General features: G+C 45.7%; 1 protein-coding gene across 1 annotated transcript in view; it reads right to left on the bottom strand.

The window, feature by feature from the left end:
• TTC39C (tetratricopeptide repeat domain 39C) overlaps positions 1-19,343 on the bottom strand; it is a 512,445-nt gene that overhangs the window by 178,442 nt on the left and 314,660 nt on the right. The window contains exon 6 of the mRNA XM_086965646.1: positions 13,354-13,522. Within this exon, the coding sequence (XP_086821772.1) occupies positions 13,354-13,522 (169 nt within the window). The remainder of the gene's footprint in view (positions 1-13,353; positions 13,523-19,343) is intronic.

Raw genomic sequence — 19,343 nt, 5'->3', positions numbered from 1 at the left:
GTTGCGATCGAAACAAGACCCCTTACCGTGAGAGGCTAACAAGACTTAGCCAGAGATAAAGGAATTCTCATAAAGTGTTAACGCACGGTTCAGGAAACTGTACCTGAAGCATTACAAACATTGCCAGTATTCTGTGTGCAAACGCAACAAAGTAATGCCTCACTGAAATGTAAAAATATATATATTTTATCAAAATGTAAGGTTGTGCACCAGGTATCATCAAACGTAAAAAAGGCTAAACAAAGTAGCATTACAAGTTAAGGGGCAAGGAGGTAAGAAATAACCTTACCGTCGCAAATGAAGTATAGTACGGTTGAGGTAAAAAAGTGAAGAACAGCACAATGTGTAGACAATGAATAGCAGAAGTAGTAATTGGCTACATAAAGCAGCGCTTTACAGTAAGGGGCAAGTGAAAAAGAGGCATCTTCCCAGCCTTGCAGGAGTTTGGTGTGGGTGTGGAGAACGAGAAAAGGCTATACAAAATATAGAAATTGAATGATATTGGTTCTCATCCATCTAGCGTCCTTCGCTAACAAAAAGTTTCCTAAGGGGTGCTGACAATGAATGTACCCGTCTGCCCAAGGGGAACGTATCTATAAACAAGCATTTGCAATGCAATAGGTCTCGCATTAGGAAAGTTTGAGCTATTTGGTATTGTAAATGACAAATATTTTATTTATGTTTTGGTTTTGAAAGTAGCTAAATTAATAGCTTTGTCATTTACAATGCCAATAGTTTTAACTTTCGCAAATGTGACACCTATAGCATTTGTAATGCAATATGCGTTGTATTTACGTGACTTAGATGTATTGATATTACAAATAACAATGGCTTTTAATTTTTAAAAATAATTAATACTTAAATAAAAGTGATAGTAATTTATAATGGCAATAGCTTAAACTTTTGTAAATAACGTTTGTGAAGATTATGTTCAGCCTATTTTATTGTGACGAAAATCCAAGAACAGAAGTGAAATATTAACATCTTTTTGTGACATTTGTAATAAAGTTTGAAACATTTAGAGAACATATTTGAACCAGTGATGCTGTTGTGGTGCTGAGTGATGCTGTGGTTGCGCTGAGTGATGCTGTGGTTGGGCTGACTGATGCTGTGGTTCCGCTGAGTGATGCTGTGGTTGCGCTGAGTGATGCTGTGGTTACGCTGAGTGATGCTGTGGTTGCGCTTATTGATGCTCTGGTTGCGCTTATTGATGCTGTGGTTGCGCTGAGTGATGCTGTGGTTGCGCTGAGTGGTGATGTGGTTGCACTGAGTGGTGCTGTGGTGGTGCTGAGTGGTGCTGTGGTGGTGCTGGGGTGGAGCAGGAGTACACGTACAGGCTGGGGTGTAGCTGGAGTTCCCCGGACAGCACGCGGACAGGCTGGATTAGAAGCAAGGGCAAATGGACAGGCTGGTTGAGAAGGTGGTCACACGGGCAAGTTGGATGAGGATGTGGTACACGCGGACATGCTGTGTGAGACAGTGAGGCACACAGACAGGCTTGGTGAGGAGTGACACGTGTACATTTAAATGTGAGTCACACGGACAGGCTTGGCTTAGCTAACATCATAGCTAAGACGTCAGGAAAAAGAAAGGGCACTGAGGTTGGATGAGGAGCTATAGCACACAGACAGTCTGGATGTGGAGCTGGAGTAGACAGACAGGCTGAGGTGGAGCAGGAGTATACGGACAGGCTGGGGTGGAGCTGGAGTACACGGACAGGCTGTGGTGGAGCTGGAGTACACGAACAGGCTGAGGTGGAGCTGGAGTAGACGGACAGGCTGAGGTGGAGCAGGAGTACACGGACAGATTAAGGTGGAGCTGGAGTACACGGACAGTCTGAGAGCTGGAGTAGACGGACAGGCTGAGGTGGAGCAGGAGTACACTGACAGGCTGGGGTGGAGCTGGAGTACACGGACAGGCAGGGGTGGTGCTGGAGTACACGGACAGGCTGGGGTGGTGCTGGAGTACACGGACAGGCTGGGGTGTAGCTGGAGTACACGGACAGGCTGTGGTGGAGCTGGAGTACACGGACAGGCTAAGGTGGAGCTGGAGTACACGGACAGGCTGAGGTGGAGCTGGAGTAGACGGACAGGCTGAAGTGGAGCAGGAGTACACGGACAGGCTAAGGTGGACCTGGAGTACACGGACAGGCTGAGGTGGAGCTGGAGTAGACGGACAGGCTGAGGTGGAGTAGGAGTACACGGACAGGCTGGGGTGGAGCTGGAGTACACGGACAGGCTGGAGTGGTGCTGGAGTACACGGACAGGCTGGGGTGGAGCTGGAGTACACAGACAGGCTGAGTTGGAGCTGGAGTAGATGGACAGGCTGAGGTGGAGCAGGAGTACACGGACAGGCTAAGGTGGAGCTGGAGTACACGGACAGGCTGAGGTGGAGCTGGAGTACATGGACAGGCTGGGGTGGAGCTGGAGTACACGGACAGGCTGGGGTGGAGCTGGAGTACACGGACAGGCTGGGGTGGTGCTGGAGTACACGGACCGGCTAAGGTGTAGCTGGAATACACGGACAGGCTGTGGTGGAGCTGGAGTACACGTACAGGCTAAGGTGGAGCTGGAGTACAAGGACAGGCTGAGGTGGAGCTGGAGTACATGGACAGGCTAAGGTGGAGCTGGAGTACACGGACAGGCTGAGGTGGAGCAAGAGTAGACGGACAGGCTGGGGTGGAGCTGGAGTACACGGACAGCCTGAGGTGGAGCTGGAGTACACGGACAGGCTGGGGTGGTGCTGGAGTACACGGACAGGCTAAGGTGGAGCTGGAGTACACGGACAGGCTAAGGTGGAGGAGCTGGAGTAGACGGACAGGCTGAGGTGGATCAGGAGTACGCGGAAGGCTGGGGTGGAGCTGGAGTACACGGACAGGCTGGGGTGGTGCTGGAGTACACGGACAGGCTAAGGTGGAGCTGGGAAACATGGACAGGCTGAGGTGGAGCTGGAGTAGACGAACAGGCTGAGGTGTAGCAGGAGTATACGGACAGGCTGGGGTTGAGCTGGAGTACACGGAGAGGCTAGGGTGGAGCTGGAGTACACTGACAGGCTAAGGTGGAGCTGGAGTACACGGACAGGCTGAGGTGGAGCAAGAGTAGACGGACAGGCTGGGGTGGAGCAAGAGTAGACGGACAGGCTGGGGTGGAGCTGGAGTACACGGACAGCCTGAGGTGGAACTGGCACTGAGGTTCAATGAGGAGCTATAGCACACAGACAGGCTGTATTTGAAGTGAGGGCAAATGGACAGGCTGGTTGAGAAGGTGGACACACGGGCAAGCTGGGTGAGGAGGTGGGACACAAGGAAATGCTGGATGAGAAAGGCTTGGTGAGGAGTGACACGTGGACATTTAAATGTGGGGCACACGGACAGGCTTGCCTTAGCTAAAGTCTTATGTAAGACGTCAAGGAAACGAAGGGGCACTGAGGTTGGATGAGGAGCTATAGCACACGGACAAGCTGGGTTAGAAGTGAGGGCAAATGGACAGGCTGTTTGAGGAGGTGGGCACACGGGCAAGCTTGGTGAGGAGGAGGGACACACGGACATGCTGGGTGAGAAAGTGGGGCACACGGACAACTTGTATTATATTAAAATAATAGCACGCAAGTAATGGCAGCCTGGTTGGGGAGTGCAGGCAGGGGGCGGGGAGGGAAGCCTGTGGGAGGCTGATGCCTTTGATGTGTGCCTTTAAGGCAGGAGGTGTCTACATGGGCTGGAGGGAGTAGAAATGCGAGTCACGGCCTGCGGCCGTGAAAAGTGAAGTGAATAATTCCGGGAGGAGAACTGGCAGAGGCCGGCCGAGCGCACGCTGGGGAAGCCTGTAGGAGGGAGGCTAATGCCTTTCACACGGGCAAGCTTGGTGAGGAGGTGGGACACACGGACATGCTGGGTGAGAAAGTGGGGCACACGGACAACTTGTATTATATTAAAATAATAGCACGCAAGTAATGGCAGCCTGGTTGGGGAGTGCAGGCGGGGGGCGGGGAGGGAAGGCTGTGGGAGGGAAGCCTGTGGGAGGCACACAGACAACTTGTATTATATTAAAATAATAGCACACAAGTAATGGCAGCCTGGTTGGGGAGTGTAGGCGGGGGGTGGGGAGGGGAACCTGTGGGAGGGAAGCCTGAAAAAAATGACAAATGGTAGGATTCCATTGTTCGATACAGTTTCGATGCACAGTACCAGAACAAGCAGCAATATCGAGAGGTGGTGGTTGCAGGGTGAAGGGTTAAGGGGTGGGGAGAGACGGCACAGGCTGGGCAGGCTGCGATGGGCTGGTGGGAGGAGAAATGCGAGTGAGTCACGGCCTGGCGGCCGTGAAAAGTGAAGTGAATAATTAGGTGAGGAGAAATGCCAGAGGCCGGCCCAGCGCACGCTGGGGGAGCCTTTGAAGTCATGCGAGGCTTAGACAACAAGGCAGGAGGCAGGCAGAAGGCTTGGGGATTTGCTCGTGCATGAGCAATACAAAATAGTAATACACCAAACAGTAGCTGAACAAAACAAAATGCCCATGAGAGAACACACAATGAGTACACTAACAACATAAAACATAACAATGGAGTGGAGTGAGATCTCTGCGTGGAATTCGGGGAAGCCCCCACTTGTGATTGTAACACAGCCCTGTGCGGTTTCCATGTTTGCAGTACATTTCCAGCAATGAAGGACTCTGTATAAACGCTGCGTGTTTGGCTGCTGCCCTTTAGCCACGCCTATGTCCCGCCAGCCTCTAAGGTGCCAACAGGGAGAGGATATGGCGCACGGGCCTGAGCTTCCGGCTTTGGAATTGGGAAGCTGCGTTTGGAAACTCCATTGAATGTCCTGTGATTCTGCGCAAGTCACTTGCTCTCCCCCTGCCTACAAAAATGAACGTGTCCTTGTGTGATGAAGCATGTGGGAGGGAGGCTGATGCCTTTCATGTGGGGAAATGCGCGTGCTTGTGGTCACGTGATTTACGTGAACTGTTGGAAATCCGCTTTTGGGGAGCCTTGGGTTTAAGTCTTGGTTTGACGGCATTAGACTTGCATATTCATTCCTGCGGAATGGAATAGGCGAGACCTAAAAAGGAGGTGGGTGGTATATGAAAATTAACAAATTAATGCTCCAAAACTAAACAAGTTGAATGTGGCTGGAGATCAGCCATATGTACGACTAATTTTAAACCCAAAATAGGGTCATGTGTAAACATACCAATTAAGGAAGTGGCATGTACGGAGGTATGCAGCGCGGTAGTAAAACAAGAAGCGCCCTGTATCCTTGAAAGTGGCAATCTGAAAACAATTACAGCTGCCATTAGACAAAAAACGAACCCCAACCGCTGCACCAATGCAGTATATAATCACATCAGGTCTCGAGTATGGGCAGCATCAGTTGGACAAAGTGAAACATGTATTGGTAAGTATCAGCGTGACACACCCCATGTTCAGGTCTGTGATGCCTGGACACCTGCCTATCCATTGGCAGCCAGGTGCATGGTTTGGACCAAGTGCCCATCAAAGTATCCAATAGGGACTTGTTGAAGAAAAGAAAAGATTCGGATGTGGCAAGCCTTGGTGTAAAATGTCTGTGAGAACATTAGTCTTGTTTTGTACAGAAGGCAATTGTATATCCAGGACATCAGCTTCCCTTTGAACCACAACCAGAAACGACAAACGCTCTTCAGTAGATGGTCCAAGTGGCGAGTCCAACCCCGTTGCAGGGGAGGTATTAAGCCCACTGGCATCCTGCAAGTCTGTATAGAAATTGTCATTGTTTTAGTGAGGGAAACGGTCACCATCCTCAGCCCTACCTTCATTATTTCCCTCTGGTAGTGTACCTTGTTCAGAATCATAATCAAAAAGGTAATGAAGCATTTGGTGATGCAGCCGCACTGGGAGAGGCGTTGGTGCAGAATCAGGCTTGATGACTACCAACTGTGCTTTAGTAACTTTGTAGCGCAACACTGGTTGAGATCAGGCTGAAGTCGGTTCAGGGTCGGACATCAGGACCAGAATCGACTCTTCCTCTGGCATCGACAACATCGGCATGGATGTCGAGGAGTGGCAGTCCAGCACAGTTGGAGACATCTGTGCTGGAGTCAGTACTCGACCTGGAAAGGGGTCCACAGGATCACTTAGAGCCAGGGAAGGCAACAGCACCCAACAGTAACCATACTGGATGACCGTGCAGATCTTCGGGTCCCAAAGGCACATCAGAGTGAACTGGAAAAGTGTTGAAAATGTGCATCATGGCCCCTTCGAATGTTTCAATTTGCTGCAGGGTGGCCAATGGCCCGTGAAACTCTGGGTGCATCAAGATCAGCTGAGGAATCTGATTCATACTTAGGGACCCTTGGGGAGACCGATTAGCACTGTATGCCCTTGCACCTTCTTTTTCAACAAGGAGTAGCAGGACAGGGATATGTCTTACTTTGCTTTTTGCCCTAGTTACTGGAGGACTTTGACTGTGAGGAGGACCTCTCATGAGAAAGGCTTCCAGAGTCTGATGGGCCTCACCTGTGACCTGTAGCAGGACCTATGTGAAGCTCAACTTCTGCTTCTATGAGACATACAGCTTTGCCTCCTGGTCCTGAATCACCTTAGGGAGCATAAGAGCGATCTAGTCTCATCAAATCAAGTCATGCCCATACACCAGAGACAAGCCTCATGCAGGTACGTGACCGCTACCTGTTTTCTGCAATCACTGTATAGGTTGAAGCCAGTCGTTTTGGAGGGAACACAGTTCCCTGGTACAATTGCTGTTTTTTAAATTGTAGGAGGGAACAATAACGTAGAGTGGACAAGTGTACCTAAATGCAGCTCAGCTCCATCATTTCCAGAGTGATATGGAGCCAGTGCAGAGCCACACGGCACACCTAAAGAAGTGCAGGAGCATTGCTGAAAAGCTTCAGAATCTATTCTGAGACCTAAGGAATATTCTAAAGCTGAAAAATATGCAGTTAGAAATATCCATCAGAAAAATCTTTTCTTAGGGTTAGCCATCAGTATTCCCAAAAAATACTTTCTGTAAAAGAATGGTGCTGCAAAATGAAGGATGGTAGCTGACCACAGAGGACAATACATCCAACTTCAATCCATCCAACTTCTTTCTTTGCTGTTGCTTAACAGCCTCTCTGGAGCAATACAAATTGCCTCCTGCCAGACCCGCCCACTGGAAGTAATACTTGCGCCTCTAAACAGAGGCAGATAACCCTGAATCATTTGGACTTGTGTCTGCGTGGATCCTGTAGCTGATGCTGGTGATTTGCTGCCCACTTTTTTTTGGCCAGGAAGAAGACTAAGGGCCCTACAAAGGCTGACTGGTCAGCCTTCCCAGCGGCTGCTCTTTTCTTTGATTTTATGACGTCAATTTCCGAGTCTTAGGCATACAACACAAGAATTATAAGAACCAAAAGAACACAGCATTACAGTGCAGAAGGACCACTGCTTAGTAGTACATTTGTGGTTATTATAAATACCCATTAACATATTAACTATTGTTATCTGATAAATAGCTCCACAAATTTCCCCACGCTTTGCTACGCTTTTCTGGACAACCCCTGGATTTGTACACACATTCTTTTCTTTTATATATACCTTTTTATTAATATAAAAGAAATACAATAATGGCGTATCAGGTGTAATACATTCAGTTACAAACGTGGATTCAAACTATTGAGAGAACAGGATACTTGCGGAACAATAAGAAGGACCCTGAGACCCCAACGCCCAAATTCTGTCGACATTGCAAAACAAATAGAGTTCACCGTACACACTAATTGTGCAGCTCTCTGGTCCAGCCAACCACAAAATCAGGATATTAAAGCATGTATTGCCCCTCGATACTAAAACCACAAACAGGATAGATTCCGGACATCTACATACAAAAGAAACAGATCAGGATAATAAAGCTCATAATGCCCCCAATACTGGAACAAAATCAGGATGATTCACAAACATTATGTTATAAAGAAACTAAAAGAAGGAAAAGAAAAGAAAAATAAACAGCGCAACGCACACAACTCCCCACCCTGCACCCCTGCATGTAGCTTACGCTCGACCCCAACTAGCAGTGTGCTGTCGCCCCATCTAATCTACAATAACTAATAAAATTAGTAAATGGAGGAGGGCTTTCGTTCAGGCTCCCGGCCTCTCCCTTCCGCTAGATCTGAGCCTCCCCTTTGTTTACGAAGTTATAAACAAGCTGTTAATCGGTCTAAATTCAGGGGATTCGTTATTCGCCTATAGCGCCTCCCATTACCATCATTATAAATTGTGTCCCGCACAGCCACCAAGCAAACAAATGTCTTCAAACGATAAACCATCCTCAGCCTTGGCCCGCTCGATCAGGCATACGAACGCTTTCCAGCCTAACAGCCGCCATTTTAAAAGAATCAAAATGACCAGAAGTGTTTGTTTAGCTGCACACAGAAGCAAACCGGAAACAACTGAACATATTCAAATCCATTGTCACTGAGTTCCATCCGCGTCGATAAGAACTCTAGGCGTAACTTCCAGTCCAGTTGCACAGAATCGGGGAGGGAGAAAGGGTCGCATTGTCAAACCACATTTGAGTCATTGCATGAGTCGTCAGGAGCATAACATGGCGCAGTTTTTCCACCGTCAGTGCTGATATTGAACATACTGACTCGTCCGGGAATCCCAGTACTCGGACTTCGGCTATTTTATAGTCCGGAACCTCCAGTATCTCTTGTTTCTGGGGGTCAACGTCATTGCTTTGTTTAGATGTTGTGGGTGTCATGACTCTGATTGCATCATTCAAGTGAACGAAAACTGTTCTCATTTGCCTCAGTTCAAACGTAGCAGTGACCAGTTTATTCACCAGGGCTTGGGCTCTCATATCCAGGGAAGAATGTAGGCCACCGATAGCCGCCATGAGTTCTCTGATCGTTGGATCAACCCTGGCCAGTGCCAATTCTTCTACCTCTATAACAACAGTATTTCCCACTTTCAAAGACCCCTTAGACAGGATATTTCGTCCCGAGTTTTCCGTTCGGTCTTTTTCCGTCACTTCAGAAGAGTGGGACCGAATCATATGCAGGTCGATACTGGGCGCCATGTCGTTCATCTCGTTCATGAACTACCCCTCGAGTTTGTAGAGGTAGACCTAGTAGAATCGTGAAATTTCTACCTTCATGTTAACCCATCGGTGTATGAGGATATTTCTGAGTAGCCTTCCAGGAATCTGGCTGCGTTTCAGACAATGTCCGAGCCGTTCACACTCGGGCCTTCGACAATTAGACACATGACTCGGATCTGTTGCGTTGTTAACACGCTCCACTTACGCCGCTAATCAGTGCAGATGTTCACCGCAGGGATCGGGCAAAATTTTATTTCCGTACCGGGTGACTGGCTCCTCCCGGACTCAAATGGCCGATGTTGTTCAACTAGTAGCCGGCTGCTCTCCTACTCGGGGCCCCGGCCCCAAAGCCGACACAGGCAGCAAACTTAAAGACGATGTTTCTCCGGTCTCGTAGCTGGTGGATTGCTCGGGATCACACGATCAGACATTGTTTCAGCTCATCTATGCGGGAGCGTTGCATAGGCACAGGATAAATAGCAGGATCTTGTAGCAGGATGAGGAGGTCTACGGGGCCGGGAGCCTAAGCGGCCATCTTGGTCCCCAGCTTGGCTCCTCCTCCTGTACACACATTCTTGTGCCTTGGATCAGCAGTCCTTTCCATGACTCCATACTGCTAATGAGAGAACCAGTTCTGTCTGACCTCCAGTTCTGACCACCAGTGATGTGAGATGTTTTGCTTTAGATTGAGCAGGTCCATTGTGACCAGTAGCCTAGTGGTCAGATTAACCCCCCAGAAGTTCATCAAGCTCAATAGTTTCATTTTGGACTTTGGGATAATCCACCTTTATTAGACAAATGCATATTTTCCCAAAATAAAGTGGTTTACCTTGGCCACAACATCAGCCAAGAAGGCATAAAACCTAAGCAAGGATTAGTTGATGCCATCCTTAAGGCTCCCTTACCCTGCAACAAACATGACGTAAGGGCTTTTCTAGGGTTACCCGATTACTATGCGAAGTTCATTCGAAACTTTATTGTTAAAAAACTTACAACTTAAGACAATTACTCAAAAATAAAGTCAAATTTGAGTGGTCCCAGGAATGCCAGAATGCTTTTGACATCATCAAAAAGGAAATAGGCAATGCACCTTTTCTTAAGGGTTTTGACCCCAAAGCCCAAATCTACATTAACACTGACACCAGCAACAAAGGGCTTGGTGCTGTGCTAGCACAGAAAGACTCTGACAACACTGAATGGGTTGTAGCTTTTGCGTCGAGATCACTCACCTCGGCTGAGGAAAGGTACTCAGTGATGGAACGCAAGATGCTCGCCTGTTCATGGGCCCTTAACTACTTCAGAGCGTATGTCTGGGGATACAACATACATTTGTGCACAGACCACAAACCACTGATTAAGAGCCTCTCAGCATCCGGCCTGCAGAATGCTTTCCCTAGGCTCAGCAAGATGTCTGTCAAATTGCTGGACTACAATTACACAGTTGAATATTGACCGTGAGTCAGGAACAAAGTAGCAGATTTCTTAAGCAGACAACCCCATCCCCATGAGGAGGTCATAAACTACCAGGAAGAAGCAGAGAAAGTGGTTTTACTGTTCAACAGATCTGAATGGGATCACAGCGGATGAGTGGAAAGAACACATGTCGAAAGATCCCACCCTACTTGCGGTATACAAATACATCAACAGCTCCTGGCCTGAGAAAAAGCGTCTTGATGATAAAGTCAAAGTTTTCTGGGAAATAAGAAATTAACTGAGTTTGAAAAATGGGGTACTGTACAGAATTGGTAAGTCAATTTCCCCCATCACACTCCGAGGTAAAATCCTCAGTCTTTGCCACTTAGGTCACCTAGGCATTTCTAAAACCAAGCAAAGAGTCAGAAATAGTTATTGGTGGCCTGGTATCTACAAGCAGGTTGAAGTCATGATTAGAGACTGCATGAGTTGTAATGACTCAAACAAGAGCATAAAAACCTCCAGAGTTCCTCTTTCTCCCCTCAATCCTCCTGGAATGCTGTGGGAGAGGATAGGTTTGGACATAACTGGACCCATTGAAGGCCACGATGGTGTAATCAAGTACATTCTGGTGGTCATGGATCACTTCTCCAAACGGCCTGTGAGACAAATTGTTCCCAGTGCTGACAGTTCTTCTGTCATTTCATTTTTAGACAAACTATTCTTGAGTGATTGGTTACCCAAATACTTACTTACTGATAACGGTCCCCAATTCGTGTCAGATGCATTCAAGTCACTTTTGGAAAGAAACTGTATCATCCACCACACCACCTCACTCTACCATCCTGAAGGTAATGACCTCGTCGAGCGTTTCAATCGAATCATATAAAGGGAACATACAATTGTCCAGGAATGCCAACCTCAACTGAGAAGAGAAAATATTCAAACCCATTGGGCATTTAGGATCAGCACCAACAAATCGCCTTTTGTCCTCATGAGGAGCAGACAACCCCTGAGCAGCGACTTAAGTTGGATGCCTGCATCCAAACAGATTGAGTGGTCACCAGAAACCATCAGAAACAACATTGAGAAGGCACAAAAGTGCTATAAAGATTGGTACGACACCAGACATGGTGTCAAAGAACATTCATTCAGGATTGGTGATCTGGTCAAAGTTTGCCTTGAAAGAAAGTCAGGAAGGGAGAAAGCAGATTCACTGCTCCCCTTCGCATCAACAAACTTTACAACAATGTAGCCAGACTCAGTGATGGCAAAGTCTGGCATATGAACAGGTTGGCCAAATGTCTTTCAGAGAGAAAAGAGACGAGCCAATGTCAGCCCAATAGTGCTAATAAAGATTAGTCAAGTCAACGCCAGCCCAATAGTACTAATAAAGATGTGTGGGTTGATTACGATGAACCTGAAAGGGGATACAGTTCCATGCCTTTTAATAATAGAATGTGTTCTAGAAATTAGGATGTTCATGATAGTAGTCCTCCACCCACCGCTGAGTCCACTGATTGTCACACACCGGACCAGTATGATGAAGTCAGTCCCCACACTCCCATGCTCTATCAGAGCGATGATGGAGACTCACATTCTGATACTGAAGTCAGGTTTGACAATCACGGTCTCAGAGTAAGGTTTGGTAGAACCATAAGCGATCCTCATTCCGATACTGAGTTTGTGTCAGACAATCATAGTATCAGAGGAAGGTTTGGTAGAGCCATCAACAAACCCAGACGTTTTGATGATTTTGTTTGTGAGTAACTGTACTGTTGTTAAACATGCAAGAGAGGAAGATGTGTTGTATTCACTGTCAATGTCACACGCTAACCTTAGCGCGTGCCAGCCTCTGTCCACTGACTCTCCGGCGTGAGAGCATCCATTGTCATTACCCCCTTCCTATTGTTTCCCCAACATTCCACAGTCTAACCGTACATCGTCCCCTGTTGTCAACCGTCCCAACATCATTCTAATCCTTACCTGTGAACCTCACACTGGTGTGGGGCTGTTTTGGAATAAACTTATGAACCTACATATCCGCATCTGCTTCGTTTCTACACCCATCACCTGAGTTAGAATGTTACACATACAAATTCAATATTGTTGAATAGTGAGACACTCCGAAACTGTATGATAAAAAGTACCCATCTCAAGACCATGTTTAATTTTACATAGTCTCATGGGACTATGGTACACCCTGTGTACATATATAAGTTGAATGAGCCACAATCTCATTGAGTCTCTCAGGACCTTGGGGGCCATCTTTCCTGCTACCTAGTCCTCTTCCTCCAGAAGGCCCACATCCTTTTCCCATCTTTCCCGAAGGGCTTGCATGGGGTCTGGAATATCATTAACACATGTACAGTACATCTGCGAGATCCCTTATCCACCAAGCTATTTCATAGGGATCTCTGCCTCAAGGGAGCTACACCTGGGGATGACCTGTAAGTCTTCCCAATGTGACAACCAGAAATACCTAAATTATTTCCTGCCTACACATGAAGTTACCAACCATTCCAAAGAAATCATAGAATTCAGTGTATACCCAAAACCTAAATGAAGAGTCCCAGCCTACTTTTTATGTACTACAGCTATATCTTGCAAAGCACTTGCTTGCTTTGTACCTAGGTTTGCGCTACATAAATCTTAGATATACACACATACATATATACATACATGCGAGTAATTGGTTATTTCGGTCCTTCATATGACACAGCGGCTTGTTAACTGACATTTAACGAGCACATGGGAAAATACAAAAAATGAAAGTCATTGTTAACAATTCTTAAGTGGTGAATTTGGTAAAAGACAGCTAATGCTGTGAACAAATAATGGGACTAAAGGATACAGCACAATACCTCTAATCTCTGTATTCTTCCCTTGAAGAACATAAATAGAGACGAATTTGGGTATGAATCTCCTTTCTTCTGAAGAATATCTTTTGCTGCCAACAGGGTTGTACCACTGTCATTTCCATCCAAAGCAAAAAATGGGCGTACCACAGTGTAGTACCACAACAAAGCTAACCTAGGAGTGCAGAAGGAAAATACAGATTAAGTGCCATCAGCAAACAATATATGACTTTCAACAAATGAATGCACATTTGATAAACCAAAGTAAGTCTAACATTATTAACTGTTACTGGTAATACTTAACAACAGCAATAGGTTGTCAGGCCTTGCATGTGACCCATATAAAATACATGATTGCCCTTGTATTAAAAATGATATACAAGAAAATCTACCCAGATACACTCCACAGGTTTTATGGTATATGTTCTATATCCTAGCATGCACTCCTGTTCAGGCACGAATATAATATAAAATCAATATGAGGAATATAAACATGAGATGAGTAAGGAGCTGTGATATGGAAGTAGTTTGAAGTACCAACCTAAGTACAGAATTTACTCTGGCATTTAGCTTATCTTGCTCTTAAAAATAGGTCTATTCTTTTACACTTTAGAGATTTCAAAGCATAAAAATTAGAATTGCAATTATTAAGGTCTTGCAAGTTTCAGCTAAAGATGAGCTTTGGCATGGTTGATTTAAAATTAAATGTAACCTTGGCTGCGAGCTGAGGTCCAACTCGGTGCTTACAGTGTGTGAAGCATCACTTCCAGGCCCCTTTGGGGATCACTTCAATAGTAATATATTTTTGCAGGGATATTGAGGCTGTCTTGGTCTTAACAGTACAAAAATGCAAACCTTCTGGGGCAAAAGCCACCGGAGAAACAATATTCTCTAAAAGACACTACACAACCAATAATGAAATAATGCAATCATAGAAGAAAATCAATCAATGCTAAGGGCCCGATTCAGATCTTGATGGATGGATACTCCACCACAAACATGACGGAATATCCTGTCCATCGTATTACAAGCTCCATAGGATATAATGGAATTGTAATTTGGCGAACGAGATATTCGTCACGTTTATGACGGAATAACCATATCCGTTAAAATCGTAATCCGGCCCAAAGTGCGGACTGTACACCTGCATTCTGGAAACACTTTAAAGTCTTAAAATGATGGCATTCTTTATGCATTAGAGGAAAGATTAGTGAAAAAGAAATGGAGGAAACTTTCCTAATTCAAATGAATTTCCAATATAAAATGAAATTAGTACAAAAGATCACTGTCTTAATAAAATACAGTTTACATCTTCTGAGCATAAAGAACCTAAAAATCAGTGACAAGTGATGTCACCCTAACCAAAAATACAGTCCTACAAATCACTAGTTTACCATCATGAAATGCAGTTTGTAATGGGCATGTCAGTAATAACTCATACACCAACGTTTATGAAAAGCACTGGATCTCGAAGCCGGAAGATAACTGTGGTGGGGTTCATTAAAACATATTCAAGCCTAATTATGTATGGCGAAAAAAAAACAATACAATTTAAATAGTGTCAATGATGCCTGCATGAGAAGTGAACTACAGGCAATCGGGAAAGGAGGTCACTCTTCTGATGCCAGCAGTGACTGAGCTCTCACCTGCCCAAAGAGAAAAACCCACTCTGTTAAAAAACTAAATTTAATTAACAGGAATTGTTAAAACATATTCAAACTTATCCACAAGCTTTAATCTGCTGTTTAAAAGGAGATAATCTACGGTTGATGGAGGTTTATTAAGTAAATGGAGCACGTTGAAAAACATCTATTTGATACACACTGTGATTAACTGTATATGTTTTTGTAATCCTCTGGGTCAATGTAGTACCCGACCGAGGAGCTCATAACTGTAAATAAGGTCTACGCTCATTACGTTATTGGATCATGTTGAGGATTTCTATCTGACGCACACAGTGATTTACTCTGTTTTACCTCTGATCCTACAGGTGTAGTGTTAAACAGGATTGTAGATCTCCATGTGAAATGGATTTTATATTTGGGAATGTTCATAGACTGTTTTAACTGACTGCACATTTATTGCTTTTTTTGGGGTGTAATGGTTTTAATTAATTAAACAATACAGTGTTCACTCATTCATTCATTCATCAGTAATAGTTGCTCTGCTTTGAAAGCTCAGGCTGAGCAGCAAGGGCAGCTCTCATACAAAATGCATGAGTTTTCATGTGAGAAACCAACCAAAGAACGGTTAAGAAACAGAGTACGAATGTCCACACCAAAATCAGCAAAATGTAAGAATAGAAATAAAACACAAATACAGCAAAATGCTCAAGAGGTTGAAACTTTATTAAACAAGCATTTGCAATGCAATAGGTCTCGCATTTACGTAAGTTTAAGCTATTGGCATTGTAAGTGACCATGCCTTTTATTTAGGTTTTAAAAACCAAAGCATTATTAAAAGGCATTGCCATTTACATTGCCAATAGCTCAAACTCATGTGAATGCAAGACCTATTGCATTGCAAATGCTTGTTAAATAATGCAGCTGGATCAAAATCTAATGTGGTCAACAAAATTGTTGCAATCGTAATCTCTGATACGGTGATACCTACATGTGGTCAGATATTCTGTATAACAAACGTTAGTGCATAATCTCTCTTACCGTGACAAAAATGGACAACACCACAGAAAACCTTTACCCAATCAAACTTTCTGATAAAAGTTGGGCCACAATTTGGAAAGCAACAGGTATAAGTACGCTAGGATTGCAGGAATACAATTTATTAAACGAGTTGAGTTATGATAATGTTAATTTGAGAGTTCAAATTGACATAAATGTCAAACAGGGTATTTGTGGCTCATTGTAGTTGGCAGCCTTGACATTGACAAAGACGAGCGATGCATAGTTTGTCTCCTGTGCAGATGGTTCCTGCTCCTGCGAATATATGAGTCAAACTGAAATTGAATCCATTGAAGCATTTTAGAATGCTAGGTTAGGCGCTGCTTTGTGTGTACTAATGCAAATATGTATGTAACGATTTTGAAAGTGTGAACCTGGCTACGAGACATCCGAAGTCGGTGGACATAGAGGAGTACAATATAGGTATTTCAGGAGAGGTTGCAAGGGTAGGGTGAGCCTTAGCGGCAAGGAGGGGGTCAGGTAGCGGTACAAAAGGGGGTGGTAATGGACGGAGCATCTGAACCAATCAAACACTCACACCCAGTCAAAAGATCTGGGTTTAATCCATCACCGTTCTTTAGCCCACTCTGCCACCCCAGTTCAGATATGGCTATATGCAAATCAGTCTGACCCTGTGCCTCATGGGAACAGTCCAGCCCGAACTGCCAAGCCATGCCTTCCCTGGACCGGAAACAAGCTTCCGAGGACCGGTTTCTGGCATTCCAGCCATCTTCAGCCCGGCTTGCTTGAACCCAGTGGCAAAGTGAGCAAGGGACTCACGTCTGAGCATACCCTGCCAGACTTATGGCGGCCAAAAGCGGTACAAAAGGGGGTGGCAATGGACGGAGCATCTGAACCAATCAAACACTCACACCCAGTCAAAAGATCTGGGTTTAATCCATCACCGTTCTTTAGCCCACTCTGCCACCCCAGTTCAGATATGGCTATATGCAAATCAGTCTGACCCTGTGCCTCATGGGAACAGTCCAGCCCGAACTGCCAAGCCATGCCTTCCCTGGACCGGAAACAAGCTTCCGAGGACCGGTTTCTGGCATTCCAGCCATCTTCAGCCCGGCTTGCTTGAACCCAGTGGCAAAGTGAGCAAGGGACTCACGTCTGAGCATACCCTGCCAGACTTATGGCGGCCAAAAGCGGTACAAAAGGGGGTGGTAATGGACGGAGCATCTGAACCAATCAAACCCTCACACCCAGTCAAAAGATCTGGGTTTAATCCATCACCGTTCTTTAGCCCACTCTGCCACCCCAGTTCAGACATGGTTATATGCAAATCAGTCTGACCCTGTGCCTCATGGGAACAGTCCAACCCGAACTGCCAAGCCATGCCTTCCCTGGACCGGAAACAAGCTTCCGAGGACCTGTTTCTGGGTCAGGGAGTGACAGGATTTGCATATGAGTGGCCCCATTCTTTGAGAAAATAACCCATACAATGTAATTTTACCCACATGAATTTGCAGTGCTCAATATTTATTCAAGCATTTCTACAAATCCATTTCTTCACTGCATTAAACATACAATAATGACTCTGGGTTATCCACATGTCAATGGTTTGGTGCACATGATTAAAAAAAGTTGATGAAGGAACCACCCATGTTGTCTCCACCTGTTATCTGTCTCAAGTCTGCGCAGGGGTCTTTCCAGACCCCTGGCTTCCAGTCTCCCCGACAGGACACTCACATGGTGCTCTACAGCATGCCTGGCTCTTCACAGGGAAATAGCAGAGAAGCGGAAAAGCATGGGACAAACCGGGTAGTCTGTGGAAAAACAGATACCGGCCACGCAAGGACACTGCTGGGAAAAGTATAATAAATAAACAGAGCGCGTTGTCCCTGAAGTGGGCACTGCACTCCACATAAAACTTTTAAAAATACAATTTAAACTGAGCAGTGTCCCGAAAGTGGGCGCTGCGCTCAGAATGCAAATCCAACAAAAAAATAAAACAGCAGCCATTGTTCTTATTAGTACCAATAAACAAAATAGTGCTCACCCTGTAGATAAAGCACGCCATGTAAAGAGCCAAGTGAAAGATCCAGTACTCATGGGGGGTAACAAATGCCGACAAGGCGGGACTAACAAGCCTCATAATGAATCGGGGGACACAGCAGAGATGCCTCTGTCCCCCTAATCTTTGATTGATTCATGGAGGCCTTAGTAGCACAAATTTAGAGCAACACTGTGAATTATGGTAAGCTGATAGAAGGCAGGGAGCACAAATTAGCTCTCTTCGCAGACGGTATACTGTGCTTCATCACAGATCCCGGCTCAACCATTCCCTCACTGATGAGGGAACTAGGACTACTGTGCAGGCATCCAGAGTCAAAATTAACTTTTTCCAAATCTTGAGTTATGGGGGTAGCGGACGCACTGGAGCCTATCCAGAGGAAGGGTTTTCAATGGGCAACTCAGCGTTCATGTATCATGAGGTCCAGCTCCCACCACACATAAAAGCCTTGTACGACAGCAATATTTCTCTTTTGATCACCGCTCTCTTCATGGACCTCTACAGGTGGGGCATTGCCTCAAAATGAATTTTATGCAGCAACATGCTACATGTCCTCCAGACCCTCTCCTAACTATCCCTAAACTGACGCAAACACAGATACGAAACACAATGCTTAGTTTTGTCTGGCGAGACAAGTCACCATGGGTGGCAAGGTCGACTCTTTTCCATCCCACAGCAGAAGGAGGGCAGGGATTCCTGGATGTTGCTACTTACATCCTGGCTGCCCAGCTCGTACTTCCCTAGATTGGAACTATGATCCCGATAGTAAAGGGTGAACAGGCCTTTTCCTTGGCCCCCCTGGATGGTCTCTTGTGGCTTCCTATGTCAGCTTGGGCTCAAGACCCTCGACGTCTACCATTGACATCCACACTACTCACTTACTGGCGAGTAGTTTGCAGGAGGCGTACATTTCCAGCTTATCCTTTCTCTCTTATCCCTTTAGCTCATAATAGAGATTTTCCCCAGGCACGGTCCGTCCCGATTCCTTTTTCTGGGACCTCAGACGATTTCCCCAGCTGAGATATTTCTACTCAGAAGGGGAGTTGAGAACCAACAAGGGTCTAGTTGCAAAATACACCTTCTCTAAGCGGGATGCTTATCAGATTGGGTAAGAACTACACTGTGCTGGACGACCCCCTGCCCACTTAGCCGTGCTAAGGGAAGAGACAACCATTGAATCCTTGCACCTCACAAATGTTCAGCGTAAAGGCTATTGTGGCTATATCACTACATATTTAACCTCACTTCATCAAAGAAGCAAGCCTACATGAAGAAATAGGAAAGGGATTTCACCA

Source organism: Lissotriton vulgaris, chromosome 4_1, assembly GCF_964263255.1.
Source record: "Lissotriton vulgaris chromosome 4_1, aLisVul1.2, whole genome shotgun sequence".
Taxonomy (NCBI): domain Eukaryota; kingdom Metazoa; phylum Chordata; class Amphibia; order Caudata; family Salamandridae; genus Lissotriton; species Lissotriton vulgaris.
This window is presented reverse-complemented; position numbering and strand designations above follow the sequence as displayed.